Raw genomic sequence first — 11861 nt, 5'->3', positions numbered from 1 at the left:
ATTCATGATAAGTTCCTCGTACCAAAAAAAATGGTTAATGATACATTCAACCAATGAACTATGACTTAATGATTCCATTGCTACGATTCATACAGTCGAAGTAACTACGAACTTTGAATTTAAGTAATAACATTCTTGAATCATCAAAACGACTTTGATATCTCTTTTTTAGTTTCTCTCGAGAAAGTCTTTGTGAATCCATACAACTTTAGTTTTTCCGTTTCTTTGTCCCGAAACGCTCTTTGAATTCTTCGATTTTTTTATTGACTTCATCCGTTTATTCATTGAACTCACAGTCACAGATGAGACAGAAGGACTTATATATATAGAATCCCCATCTACATTCACATTCGATTAGTAGGGGAAATTAGATATATCTTTAGCTCATATATAACTAGTCAATATCTAATATCACATATACATGTCTTTCTTCCACAATGTAAACCAACTCTTCCCTAATCTTTAATTCAAGCTGATTTGATAAGGATGCGTCTAACCCTTGACAAGAGTTAACTTATAGCCATTCAATTCCATATACCTAGTTCGACCTCGCCTCTACGAACCATTTATAAATCCCCTTTTTTAGAAATTATCCTTTCCCTTTCTTTATCATTATCACGCAACCTAAATTGATAAGATAATAAATGGATAAATTGATTGGGCCGAATCGTTGCATAGAAATTGATTTGATTGATCTAAGTTCGTACAATTTATTATTTATTAATATTTTCGTTTGGTCAATCGTTGAATAAAATCAACTGAAAATGGGGAATCGTTCTCTAGAACATCCTTTTTTTATTTAATCACACATCGTACAAGACTTCTTCGTCAAATTACGACTCCGAATAGTTCATATTCGGATTCGATGACCAATCTAAACTCAATATTCATTGAGGGGAAAGTATGATTATGATATAAATGCACCAAACGGGAATTTTAGGAAAAATATCTTTGAGATCTCTTTCCTTTTTTTTTATTCTCTACTCTAATATCGATATTGTAATCTTTATTGTAATCCTTTTTTCTATTACTCTAGATCATATATAGTGTAGTTGGGTATTTTCATTCCCTAAGTCAATTTTTTTTAGCCACACAACATTGCCTTAGGTTAAACTAAAAAAAGACTATTTAGAAAACTAGTCAATGGTGGCCCTCCATGGATTCACCTATATAAGCCGCAGCTAAAGTTGCAAAAATAAGAGCTTGAATACCACTTGTAAATAATCCAAGGAACATGACAGGGATAGGAACCACTGAAGGTACTAAAGAAACAAGAACAACAACTACTAATTCATCGGCTAATATATTTCCGAAAAGTCGAAAACTAAGTGATAGGGGCTTTGTGAAATCTTCTAAGATGTTAATAGGTAAAAGAATTGGAGTTGGTTGAATATATTTACCGAAATAACCTAATCCTTTTTTGCTAAGACCCGCATAGAAATATGCCACTGATGTGAGTAAAGCCAAAGCAACAGTAGTATTTATATCATTCATGGGGGCGGCTAACTCCCCATGAGGTAATTGTATGATTTTCCAAGGTAAAAGGGCGCCTGACCAATTAGAAACAAAAATAAATAGAAACATAGTTCCAATAAAAGGAACCCAAGGACCATATTCTTCTCCAATTTGAGTTTTACTCACATCTCGAATAAATTCAAGGACATATTCGAAGAAATTCTGACCGCTGGTCGGAATGGTTTGTGGGTTCCGAACGGCTAGAGTGGCTGAAGCTAATAAGATAGCAATTACAACCCAAGAAGTAATAAGTACTTGGCCGTGGACTTGGAAACCCCCGATTTTCCAATAAAAATGTTGGCCTACTTCCACACCGGATATATCGTATAACCCATTTAGTGTGTTGATGGAACATGATAGAACATTCATATTGCCCTCTGACAAAAATAGAATTTTAAACAAAATTATTTTGATTCAACCATCTCTTTCTCGACTTGACTACTTGAATCATATATTTTGAATACCAACTAATCAAATTCTATTCCTTGTTATTTTTATCTCTATTTTTGAGATTCAGAAATGGTAACTGATTCGATAAATCTATGAAGGTTCCGAAATGAAATAAGTTATTTATCTTATTATTAATCACGGATTTCTTATATAGCCAGAACGGCCTTCACAAATTGCAAATACTAATTTGTTAAGAATTAATCGGATTGAAGATATAGCGTCATCATTGGCTGGAATCGAAATATCTGCGAGATCGGGGTCACAATTTGTATCGATTAAACAAATTGTTGGAATTCCCAACGTGATACATTCTTGAAGGGCCGTATATTCTTCGTGCTGATCAACGATGATTACAATATCGGGTAACCCTATCATATATTTAATCCCACCCAGATATGTTTGCAAATGAGATAATTGTCTTTTCAACATAGCCGCATCTCTTTTCGGAAGACGGTCGAGCCCCCCTGTTTTTTGTTCGGTTCTCAAGTCTCTAAACTTATGAAGTCTTGTTTCTGTAATGGACCAATTCGTTAACATACCACCGAGCCATTTTTTATTAACATAATGACACCGAGCCCTTATTGCAGCCCATGCTACTGAATCAGCTTCTTTATTTTTAGTGCCAACAATTAAGAATTGTTTTCCTCTGCTTGCTGCATCAAAAACCAAATCACAAGCTTCTGATAAAAAACGAGCAGTTCTAGTAAGATTTGTAATATGAATACCTTTACGTTTTGCAGAGATATAAGGTGCCATTTTAGGATTCCATTTCCTAGTACCATGGCCAAAATGAACTCCTGCTTCCATCATCTCTTCTAAATTAATGTTCCAATATCTTCTTGTCATTTCTCCCCACACTGCCTCCCCCTTTTGAAAAAAAAAGAGAGAGGTACCCTGAAATAAATAATTGTTCCGATGGAACCTTCTTTTATACCATAGATTGGCGTAGATACACAGCCCAAGCCATTATTCTTTTCTATTTGTTATTTTTTTTATTACTATTACCAAATCAAATGACTGGACCAACAGATCCTTTATAAAAGATAAAAGAAAGGGGTGAATCTGCTCTTAGAGATCATTAAATCCTAAAAAAATGATTGTTCTTGTGTATCATGGAAATTATTTGAAAGGCAAGAATCAAATAATTTTCTGTGGTAGAACAAAATATCTTTCATTTCCCCCTCTAATAGATTCTTTTTTTGAAGTTCAAAGGCAATGTTGTTAGGAATGTTGTTAGGTTCGCTTGAAGGTGTTTTGAAGCCGCTACCAACAGGTATCATCCCCCCCAGAACAACGTTTTCTTTCAGGCCTTTCAACCAATCGATACGGCCCAGGAGAGCTGCTTTTGCTAAAACTCTAGCAGTTTCTTGAAAACTAGCTTTCGGATATGAAACTTTGAGTATTCATAGATGCTCTTGTTATTCCCAATAAGACGGCTTGGTAACAGATCGCTTCTTCCAAAGCGCGTCCCATTCGTTCCGCTCGCAACAATCCAATTAGTTCTCCGGGCGAAAAAACATTAGACATTTCATCTTCTGAAACCAAAACTTTTGATGTTATTTGACGTACAATAATTTCTATATGCCTATTATGTATCTGCACCCCCTGGGAGCGATAAACCTTTTGGACCTTATTAACCAAAGAGATACGACTTTGCACTATAGTTAGTTCAGCACCAATCAAGAATGCCCAAGGAATTCCAAGAATTCTTGTTATAGATTTGTTCCAACCCTCAATCCTCTTTTCGAGATTCATCGATATTGAATCAATCGAACGCACTTCTAACACCTGTTCCACTTTTGGAAGACCTTGCGTTATATCACCAGATCTTGATTTTTCATATATAAATGTAACTAATGTATCGCCTTCGTAAAGGATTTCCCCATAATGTCCATGAACAGTTGCTCCTGGAGTAGCCAAATAAGGCTTAGCTGATCGTATTACCACAGAGTCAACTTGAACAATTAGAACTTGACCCGATTTTAAATGCGGTCCTTTTTTTGCTATACATACATTTTCACAAAGAAACTGCCCAAGACTAACGATTGGAGATGTCTCTTCACAATAATTGTAATGGAGAAAATACCAATTCAAATGGAATGGATTCAAAATGATGTTACTGCATGAATAGGGATTATAAATTTGACCATTTTCATCCAGTAAATAATATTTAAGTATTTGAAAAATATGTTTGAAATTGTCAAGTTGCAAATAGTTAGTTACCAAGATCTGATTATGGGTTATTAAATGGGAAAATAAATTAAAATTATAAATTGGAAAACCTGTTCCTAACGGGCCCAACGAATTCCTAATTGGAATTAGGGGGTTCTTTTTGATTGATTCTTTTATCACATTGGGAGATTTTACATCGTTGAATGGGCCTATTCGAAAACAATTGGATGATGAAAAAATTATCAAAGATTGAGATTCCTTATTTCGATTCAACAACGTATGGATAGTTCCTTGATTTGGATTAAGGGATTCTTTAATCCTTGACTTGGAATAGGAATAAATGGAAGAAAATGGATTGACATTAGCGCGATCTGATCCATTCTCAGAGATCAATCCTGAACCCGACAGATCGTTCCTTTTTCCGGTATAAGAAATAGGTGACTTAGCAAAGTCGATTCTTAGAAAATATCTAAGCAAACCATTTGTCCTTATTTCAACAAAGGAAGCACAGGCCTTTTCGATTTTTTTGTCTTGGTCCCAATTCAACACTAAAGAAGTCCGAACTAATTGAATACTTGTGTCCCAAATTTCAAGAATTGGGTCGTAATAAAGGATATAATTGACAACTCGAAGTTGTAGATTATCACTTTCCTGCAAGAGATCCGGCGGGAAAAGTCTTCCTAAATTTATACCATCCGTTTTTTTATATGGGACTACAGGTTGAACCAAAACAAAATACTTTTTTTCATACCTGGAAAGTTTCATTCGTTGGATATAGAGCCAATTTTTCAATTTTTTGTATTCTTTGGAATTTGGTTTTCCCCCTCCTGGCGGTATCAATCGGAATGCCTTATTTGTCTTTCCAGGAAAATGGATATCTCCAGAAAAGATTATCAGTTTCATTTTTTCTGCTTTTTTCTTCACTCGGACCAATCCGCCTACCCGACTTCTTCTATTGAAAGTGATTTGTGTATCTGCCCCAATAATACTATTGTGCCGTACCATTATGGAAGAAGATTCGGACAAAATGTGGACTTCCACGGGAATAAAAAAAAATGGATTTACTTCCTTTTGGTATTTTGGCCAAAATACCTTGACTCCTCGATACTCAATCAAATTCTCTTCGTTGACGATTGAATTTAGTTCTCGAGTCTCATATTTAGTAAGTCCCGAGCTCTTTCTTATATATCGAGGATCATCGAAATAAGCAAGAATACTATTTCTACGGAGAATACCATTTCTGGGTATTTCCATTGAGATACCTGAAGAAGGTATTAGTTGGTTCTCGCCTTCTTGAATCAATTCGAGTGGGATGATGAATCTATTTCTTCGCCTCTTTGCCAATAAATCAGAATTACCGTCGAGAATGGCCGGATATCTGAGATTAGAATGATCCGTACATGTCATTCGATTCAGTTCTGAACAATCAGGAATCCTATCTCCTTTTTGATTTTTACCAGAAAAATACGAACTAAAAAATTTGTGTCTCACTTGATTATTAGTTACTGAGGGGTTAGCAATATATCTTGGCTTGACAGAAAGAGAATAAGCGTTCATTTGATCTTGATCCTTGTGGATCGAACAAGGGCCTAGACTGTATCTCCAAGGCTCCCCTAATAATATCCATAAATGACTTGTTTTTGGTAAGAGATGAATATTACCATATGTAAATTCAGGTGCATGGTACACATCAATATTCCAGTGCATTTCGCCTTCTGAGTCAGAATAAATATGTTTTCGAACCTTCTCTTTCAAATTCAAAGTGGAGGTTCTCGCGCAAATCTCAACAATCACTTGTTCTGATTCTACATATTGATCGTTTTGAACTAAAAGAAAACTTTTGGGCGGAATACACACATTGTGTATAATATCTTCACTCTCAATAGTTACATACAAGTCTCTAGAACATAGAAAAGCAGGATGTCCATGACGTGTACGTGTCGGATGAACCAAATCCTCGTTGAATTTTATTTTTCCATTAGAAGGGGCTTGCACATGTTCTGCAGTACCCCCTGTAAATACTCCGCCGGTATGAAAAGTTCTTAATGTTAATTGAGTGCCCGGTTCTCCAATAGATTCACCTGCAATAATACCTACGGCTTCTCCCAATTCGACCAGGTCGTCATGCGCTGGACTCCGGCCATAACATAATTGACAAATCCAAGATGTACTCCTACAAGTAAAGGGGGTTCGAATAGAGATTGGTTGTGCTCTAAAAGTTATGAATCTACTGACAAGTCCAACCCCAATATCTTGATTTCTAGTAGCAATACATCGCGAACCTATATATATATCATCTGCTAATACACGGCCAATTAATGTTTGGATAAAAATCCTGTCCGTCATCATTCCATTTCGAGGACTTACAGGACAATATACAGGATGGGTGGAAAGAGTTGTGATACCTGTCTCGATCTAGGGAAAATACAGGATCTAAAATAATATCCCAATCCTAAGGATCCATAGGATTAATTGTGGATCCAACCAACACAAAAATAGAAAGATTTGAGTTGTTTAGTCTTCAAGTTTTTAGTTGAAATTTTCTATATTAAGTTACATATCGCAAGGACAAAACAATTTCAGAAGGTTAGGTTTAGCTCTATTTCGTAGCTCTTGCTTGAGTCCAGCCATTGTAGGGTAGGATCTCTCATTCGAAGAATTATCCAGTCTTAGTGATATGTAATGGTATTCGTGAGATGTAATGGTATTCGTGAGCTAGTTAGGGGAAGATAGTAGGGACTTCTTATACAACTGATGGCAGAGAGTGGGATGGTAGTTACCCTAGGGCAAGCCTAGGACAAGATTAGCGCGTGAAGCAGTAGTAGTAGAAGGGATTTGGTGAAGTCAAGGCAGTTTTTGAGGAAAGTACGGATAGATGTGGAAGGTAGTATGTGATGGCTTTTGAGCACTACATCAATTCTATGGTGTACATGCAAACCCTAAAGCTTTTGGATCTAATTTGTCTAATGAACATGCAATAATCATCCAAAGCTCATAAACCCTAGATCTAGCATACAATAAATGAATTAACATATGAATTAGGGTTTAGATCTTACCTTACAATGGTTACAAGAGTTCTTTGTGTTGGATTAGTGTGTAAGGTTGTAACTATATTTGGTAAGTACTTGACCCGGTTGTGCATGGTCCTTTTGGGTTGCCTTCACCATAGCAACTTGACAAGGTGATTTATATAGAGAGAAGAGATATTATTATTAATGTATTATAAGAATAATATGTTAAAGGAATAATAATATTATTTGATTGATATAAGTCATAAATTAATTAGGAATTAATTTGGTGACTTAAAGAGATTAACAGAATAAAGGGGCATAAACTGTCAAATGTGTGATAGTTGTGTTTAGGGCTATGAATCCTTATGGATATGGGAAGGGACGATTTTAAGGATATGGATATCTTAAAAATCATCCAAGGCCTTATCTAGAAGGATCTTTGGATTGCTTTGAGGCTAAGTTATCCAATTAGGGTTTAAGGTGAAACCCTAGGAACTCATAGTATAAATAGACCCTTAGGGTTGGAGAAATCGGCCAATCTATCTTTAAGGAAACCCTAGAGCCGATTTCTCACCTCTCTCCTTCTCTCAAATCATCTTCTTTCTAGTTGGTGTTTGTAAGCCATTAGAAGAGTGACAATTGTGACTCTAAGCTCCAAGAAGAAGAAGTATCAAGCAAGTAATCCAAGGTATTGTTCTAGATCCCAATTCATATGATTAGATTCAATTGTTTACATTAGATCTAGTATTGTAAGTCTTGGATTCAATGCATGTTCAATTAGAGAAACCTAGATCCAAGCAATTAGGGTTTGCATGTGCACATAGGAAAGTTCTTATGGCTCAAACCCATCGGTGGTATTAGAGTTGTGATTGATTTCTATTGAATTGATTCATTGATTGATTGCTTGCTGCTTCAAAAAATCGATTTTTGTGATTCTGCCTGATGAACTCGGCGAGTTCCACTGTGGAATCAGCGAGTCCATAGTGAGAACTCGGCGAGTTCAAGCGTCAGAAGGAGGTAGTTTCGGTATTTCTTGTTGTTTTACTTGAGGAAACTTGCCTTAACTGTTTTGGGTCAAATCTGATTCTAAACATATATATAAGTATATTCTTGACCAAACAAAATATAATTACCAATTACTTGAATAATAATTTCGTTATATGATAATAATTGATTATTTGAATTGAATTGGTGAATTGTCTTGCAAGTAATATTGAATAAGATCAAATTGAGATAATCTAATTAGTTGATTTATATTATTTGCTATTTGATCCTTATGTTTTGAAAAGTTTAAAACTTGTCCTCAAGTTTTGAAATTTAAGTTTTGTGATTAAAAGTTTAATTTAAATAATTTAAATTTCAAACCCTAGAATTTTACAAGTTTAAAATTCGACACTATACTAATATATTATTACAAGCTTAATATATATATATATATATATATATATATATATATATATATATATATATATATATATGATTTAAAAAATGCTAGTCTTACCGTTAGCATGCCTCATTCATGAAGCCAGTCTATAAGGTGGGTATAAGGTTGCTGCCTATAAAATGGCGCTTAATGGGTGTACACTCACACCCACCGCTTGCTAGACTAGGTGGAGGGTCGTTAGCCGAACGGGTAGGATAGGGCAAACCTCTTCTCATTAATAAGTATAATGAATCTATATAAAGTAACTAAACGTGTTTCATAAAATTCCCAATCTTAGTTACTTTAGGAAAAGTGAATTGATGCAATCCCATGAAATTACACTTTGCACCCTTGCTAAGAAGTTAGTGGAGCGTGTGTGGTTAACCGACACACTAATTGGTTCTAAGCAAAGGTGGCAAAGGGTGATTCATTGTTTGTCATAGTTTGGTGGAGCGTGTGTGGTTTACCGGCACAACGAATAGGTGATTGTAACAATGAAGGCACCATGTAGATTTGCATGGTTATCCACACCCACTTTATGATCCTCGGTATCCCAGTCACAAACTAGAGGGGCATATCGAGATTTAAACATGCCATTGAAAAGTTCAACGAATCTCAAAGAAATCTAGGAATTCTCAATACAATTAAAACTTAAAGCTTATGTTTTTCATGGTGAAGAATTAGTGAATCGTCATTCACTTACCTCCAAATTATTTGCATTTTGGATTACGGTATCCTTTTTCTAATATGTAAATAATGTTGTTGGGTCCTAGCCCTAATGTAACAGCCCGGATTCCTAGGTATTATTTATTCTTATAATTTTTGTGATTTGTGAGGAGACTCGGCGAGTTGGAGTCAAACTCACCGAGTATGATCGCGGTTTGGGCATGGGTTCGCGTCCGGACTCGGCGAGTCCATGCTGTTTAATGAAACCCTAATTTCCAGGGTATGAGACCTATTTAAAGGGGCTTATGGCCGTCATTTGCGGCCACCAACCCCAGAGAGAACCCTAAAGAGTCTTTGAGCGTTTTGTGAGAGAGAAGAGGAAGATCCTTGACTATTTGTGGGTGTTTTTGCATATAGAAGAGGATCAAGGAAAGAGGAGACCGAAGAAGGTGCTAATCCAGTGATTCCTGAGCTCAGAGACTTCATTTGAGGTAACCATTCGTTCGTTTCTCAGTCCTTGGTGTAAATCTTAGAGTTAGGGTTTCTTTGTGGAATGATCCATGGAGTAATTGGCCTCTTCTCGTGTTGGTGCTTTAGATCTGGACCCAAAGAGGTCCATAGACTCTTTTCCCTCAAGCTTTATGAGTGTTAATGGAGGCCATGAGCTTAGAATAGCATTCTAGAGACCATGTCATCAAATAAGGCCTTTGAACCTTTGCATGAGCACCAAGATAGTAACTTTACGTGATGTATGTGCTTGGAAGGACTGGATCTATGAGTTATTGGAACGGATCTGACCTCAGGAGTGAGTTTGAGTTTATGCATGGCATAGACTCGCCGAGTCCGAAGAACAGACTCGGCGAGTAGCATGAAGATTGTCCATAACCACTCAGCGAGTGGTCTTGCCGAGTTAAGGGGTTGACTCAGTGAGTCGGGGAGAGTCAGAGAGGGTTGACGGGTGGACTGAGTCAAGCTGGAACTCACCGAGTTGTTCTTGAGACTCGGCGAGTTGAGTCGTGGTGGCCCCGCGATTCATGCCAGGTGGAACTCGTCGAGTTAGGGAAGTACTCGACGTGTCAAGAGAGGATCCTAGGGAGTCAGTGAACACGTATAGACTCGCCGAGTCGCTCTAGTGCACTCACTGAGTCCGGTCAAAGTTGACCGTTGACCGTTGACCAGAGTTGACCAGTGTTGACTTGATAGGGGTAGTCAACCTTAGTTGTGAAAGTGTTAATTAGAGATGTATTGTGTTATAGGAGGATTATAGCTCGGAGGATCGAGCGCGAGTGATTTCCGGGATTTGCGAGTTATCGAGATACGCGAGGTGAGTCTTCTCACTATACTTTACCTTGAGTAGGTAATCAGAGTTATGTGACAGAGTATTTGTATGCTATATGTATGTTATGTGTTGTACTGCATTATTTCTATGTGATTTATGTTGTGCATCTTTATAGAGTTGGAACCGGAAGGTTCACAGAGTTAGAACCAAAGGGTTCACAGAGTAGGGTCCACAGACCCACAGAGTTATAGCCTCGAGTGGCTAATATGTGTTATGTGTGGTATTTTGGGGAACTCACTAAGATTTGTGCTTATAGTGTTGGTGTTATTTGTTTCAGGTACTAGTGATGACCATGGGAAGGCGCCGGCTTGATCAGTACACACACACGGGATTTTTATGTTATTAGATCTTGGGATTTTTATATAGCATGGATTGAGTTTAAAACATTAATGTTTTTACGAATGTTAAACGATTTGCGTTTTTATGACATGCGAAAAATTGTTTTGAAATTTACGGTGTTACAAGTTGGTTTCAAAGCCATGGTTTGAGGGATTCGAGTACACCTTCGGGCGTATTTGAACTCAAACTGAGGATTTGAGAAGTATTTTCAAAAAGAGTAAAAGATTTTTGGAAAAACGCAGAGCAAAGTTGTGTGTACGATCAGTCTGCGCCCGAACGGTGATTTCCCAAAATACCCTCATGTTATGTGATATTGATATTGATATGATGTATTCTCATGCTAGAGTAGGCTAGGTACTCCTATTAGGACTAGAGTGGCCTGATTTGTGATGCCTTAGCGTAGGGAGAGGTGAGCTGCTATGAGATGCTTGAGAGTGAGTAGGTAGCAGCGAGGGGCTTATGAGAGATCTGTTAGAGAGTGGATTATGCATGATAGAGTACTTGAAATTTGGGATCCGAAAAGGAGGACTTGGGGTGTATTCTGATACGGTGCAGACATTAGTATTGGGCCCGTACTACTGGAAGCACCGGGGCGCTGTACAGCCCAAGTAAGAATCTTTGGAATGCCAAGGATCAAGGAGGAATGAGTTGTCGAGTGTGAGTATGCTCGAATGGATTCTAATTTATCGTATGTTGTATTTTAGAGGTAGATCATGGTGAGGACACGTCTTATGCCTTAGAGCAGTGGGGCCAGTGATGAGGAGATCCGCCAGATCATCCATGAGGAGGTGGTTGCGGCCATCAGGGCAGAGATACCAGAGATGTTCATGTCTATTAAGACCATGTTGATTGAGACTTTCGATGAGCGTTATGCTGCTCTTTCTGAGGCTGTTGTTGAAACGGCCACGGCAGCTATTGCTGCCACGAGGCCGCAGGGTGGTGATGC

The 11861-nt window shown here is 37.4% G+C and overlaps 2 protein-coding genes and 1 pseudogene across 2 annotated transcripts; all 3 read right to left on the bottom strand.

Annotated features, from left to right (window-relative positions):
- Nucleotides 1–1003: 1003 nt before the first annotated feature.
- Nucleotides 1004–2030, bottom strand: LOC128128450 (ATP synthase subunit a, chloroplastic-like). The gene has a single exon (XM_052767397.1). It carries the CDS (start codon nt 1882–1884, stop codon nt 1141–1143), a length of 744 nt encoding a protein of 247 aa, XP_052623357.1. The 5' UTR covers nt 1885–2030; the 3' UTR covers nt 1004–1140.
- Nucleotides 2031–2049: 19 nt separating this feature from the next.
- LOC128128449 (30S ribosomal protein S2, chloroplastic-like) lies at nt 2050–2835 on the bottom strand. Its single transcript, XM_052767396.1, has one exon. It carries the CDS (start codon nt 2809–2811, stop codon nt 2101–2103), a length of 711 nt encoding a protein of 236 aa, XP_052623356.1. The 5' UTR covers nt 2812–2835; the 3' UTR covers nt 2050–2100.
- A 215-nt stretch (nt 2836–3050) lies between these two features.
- LOC128129064 (DNA-directed RNA polymerase subunit beta''-like) lies at nt 3051–6768 on the bottom strand (annotated as a pseudogene).
- Between the last annotated feature and the right edge of the window lie 5093 nt (nt 6769–11861).

The sequence above is a fragment of the Lactuca sativa genome, chromosome 9 (genome assembly GCF_002870075.4).
Source record: "Lactuca sativa cultivar Salinas chromosome 9, Lsat_Salinas_v11, whole genome shotgun sequence".
NCBI classification, from domain to species: Eukaryota; Viridiplantae; Streptophyta; class Magnoliopsida; order Asterales; family Asteraceae; genus Lactuca; species Lactuca sativa.
This window is presented reverse-complemented; position numbering and strand designations above follow the sequence as displayed.

Excerpts from the sequence above, each read along its gene's own strand:
- LOC128128450 (XM_052767397.1), bottom strand. The coding sequence starts at position 1,884 with ATGAATGTTCTATCATGTTCCATCAACACACTAAATGGGTTATACGAT.
- LOC128128449 (XM_052767396.1), bottom strand. The coding sequence starts at position 2,811 with ATGACAAGAAGATATTGGAACATTAATTTAGAAGAGATGATGGAAGCA.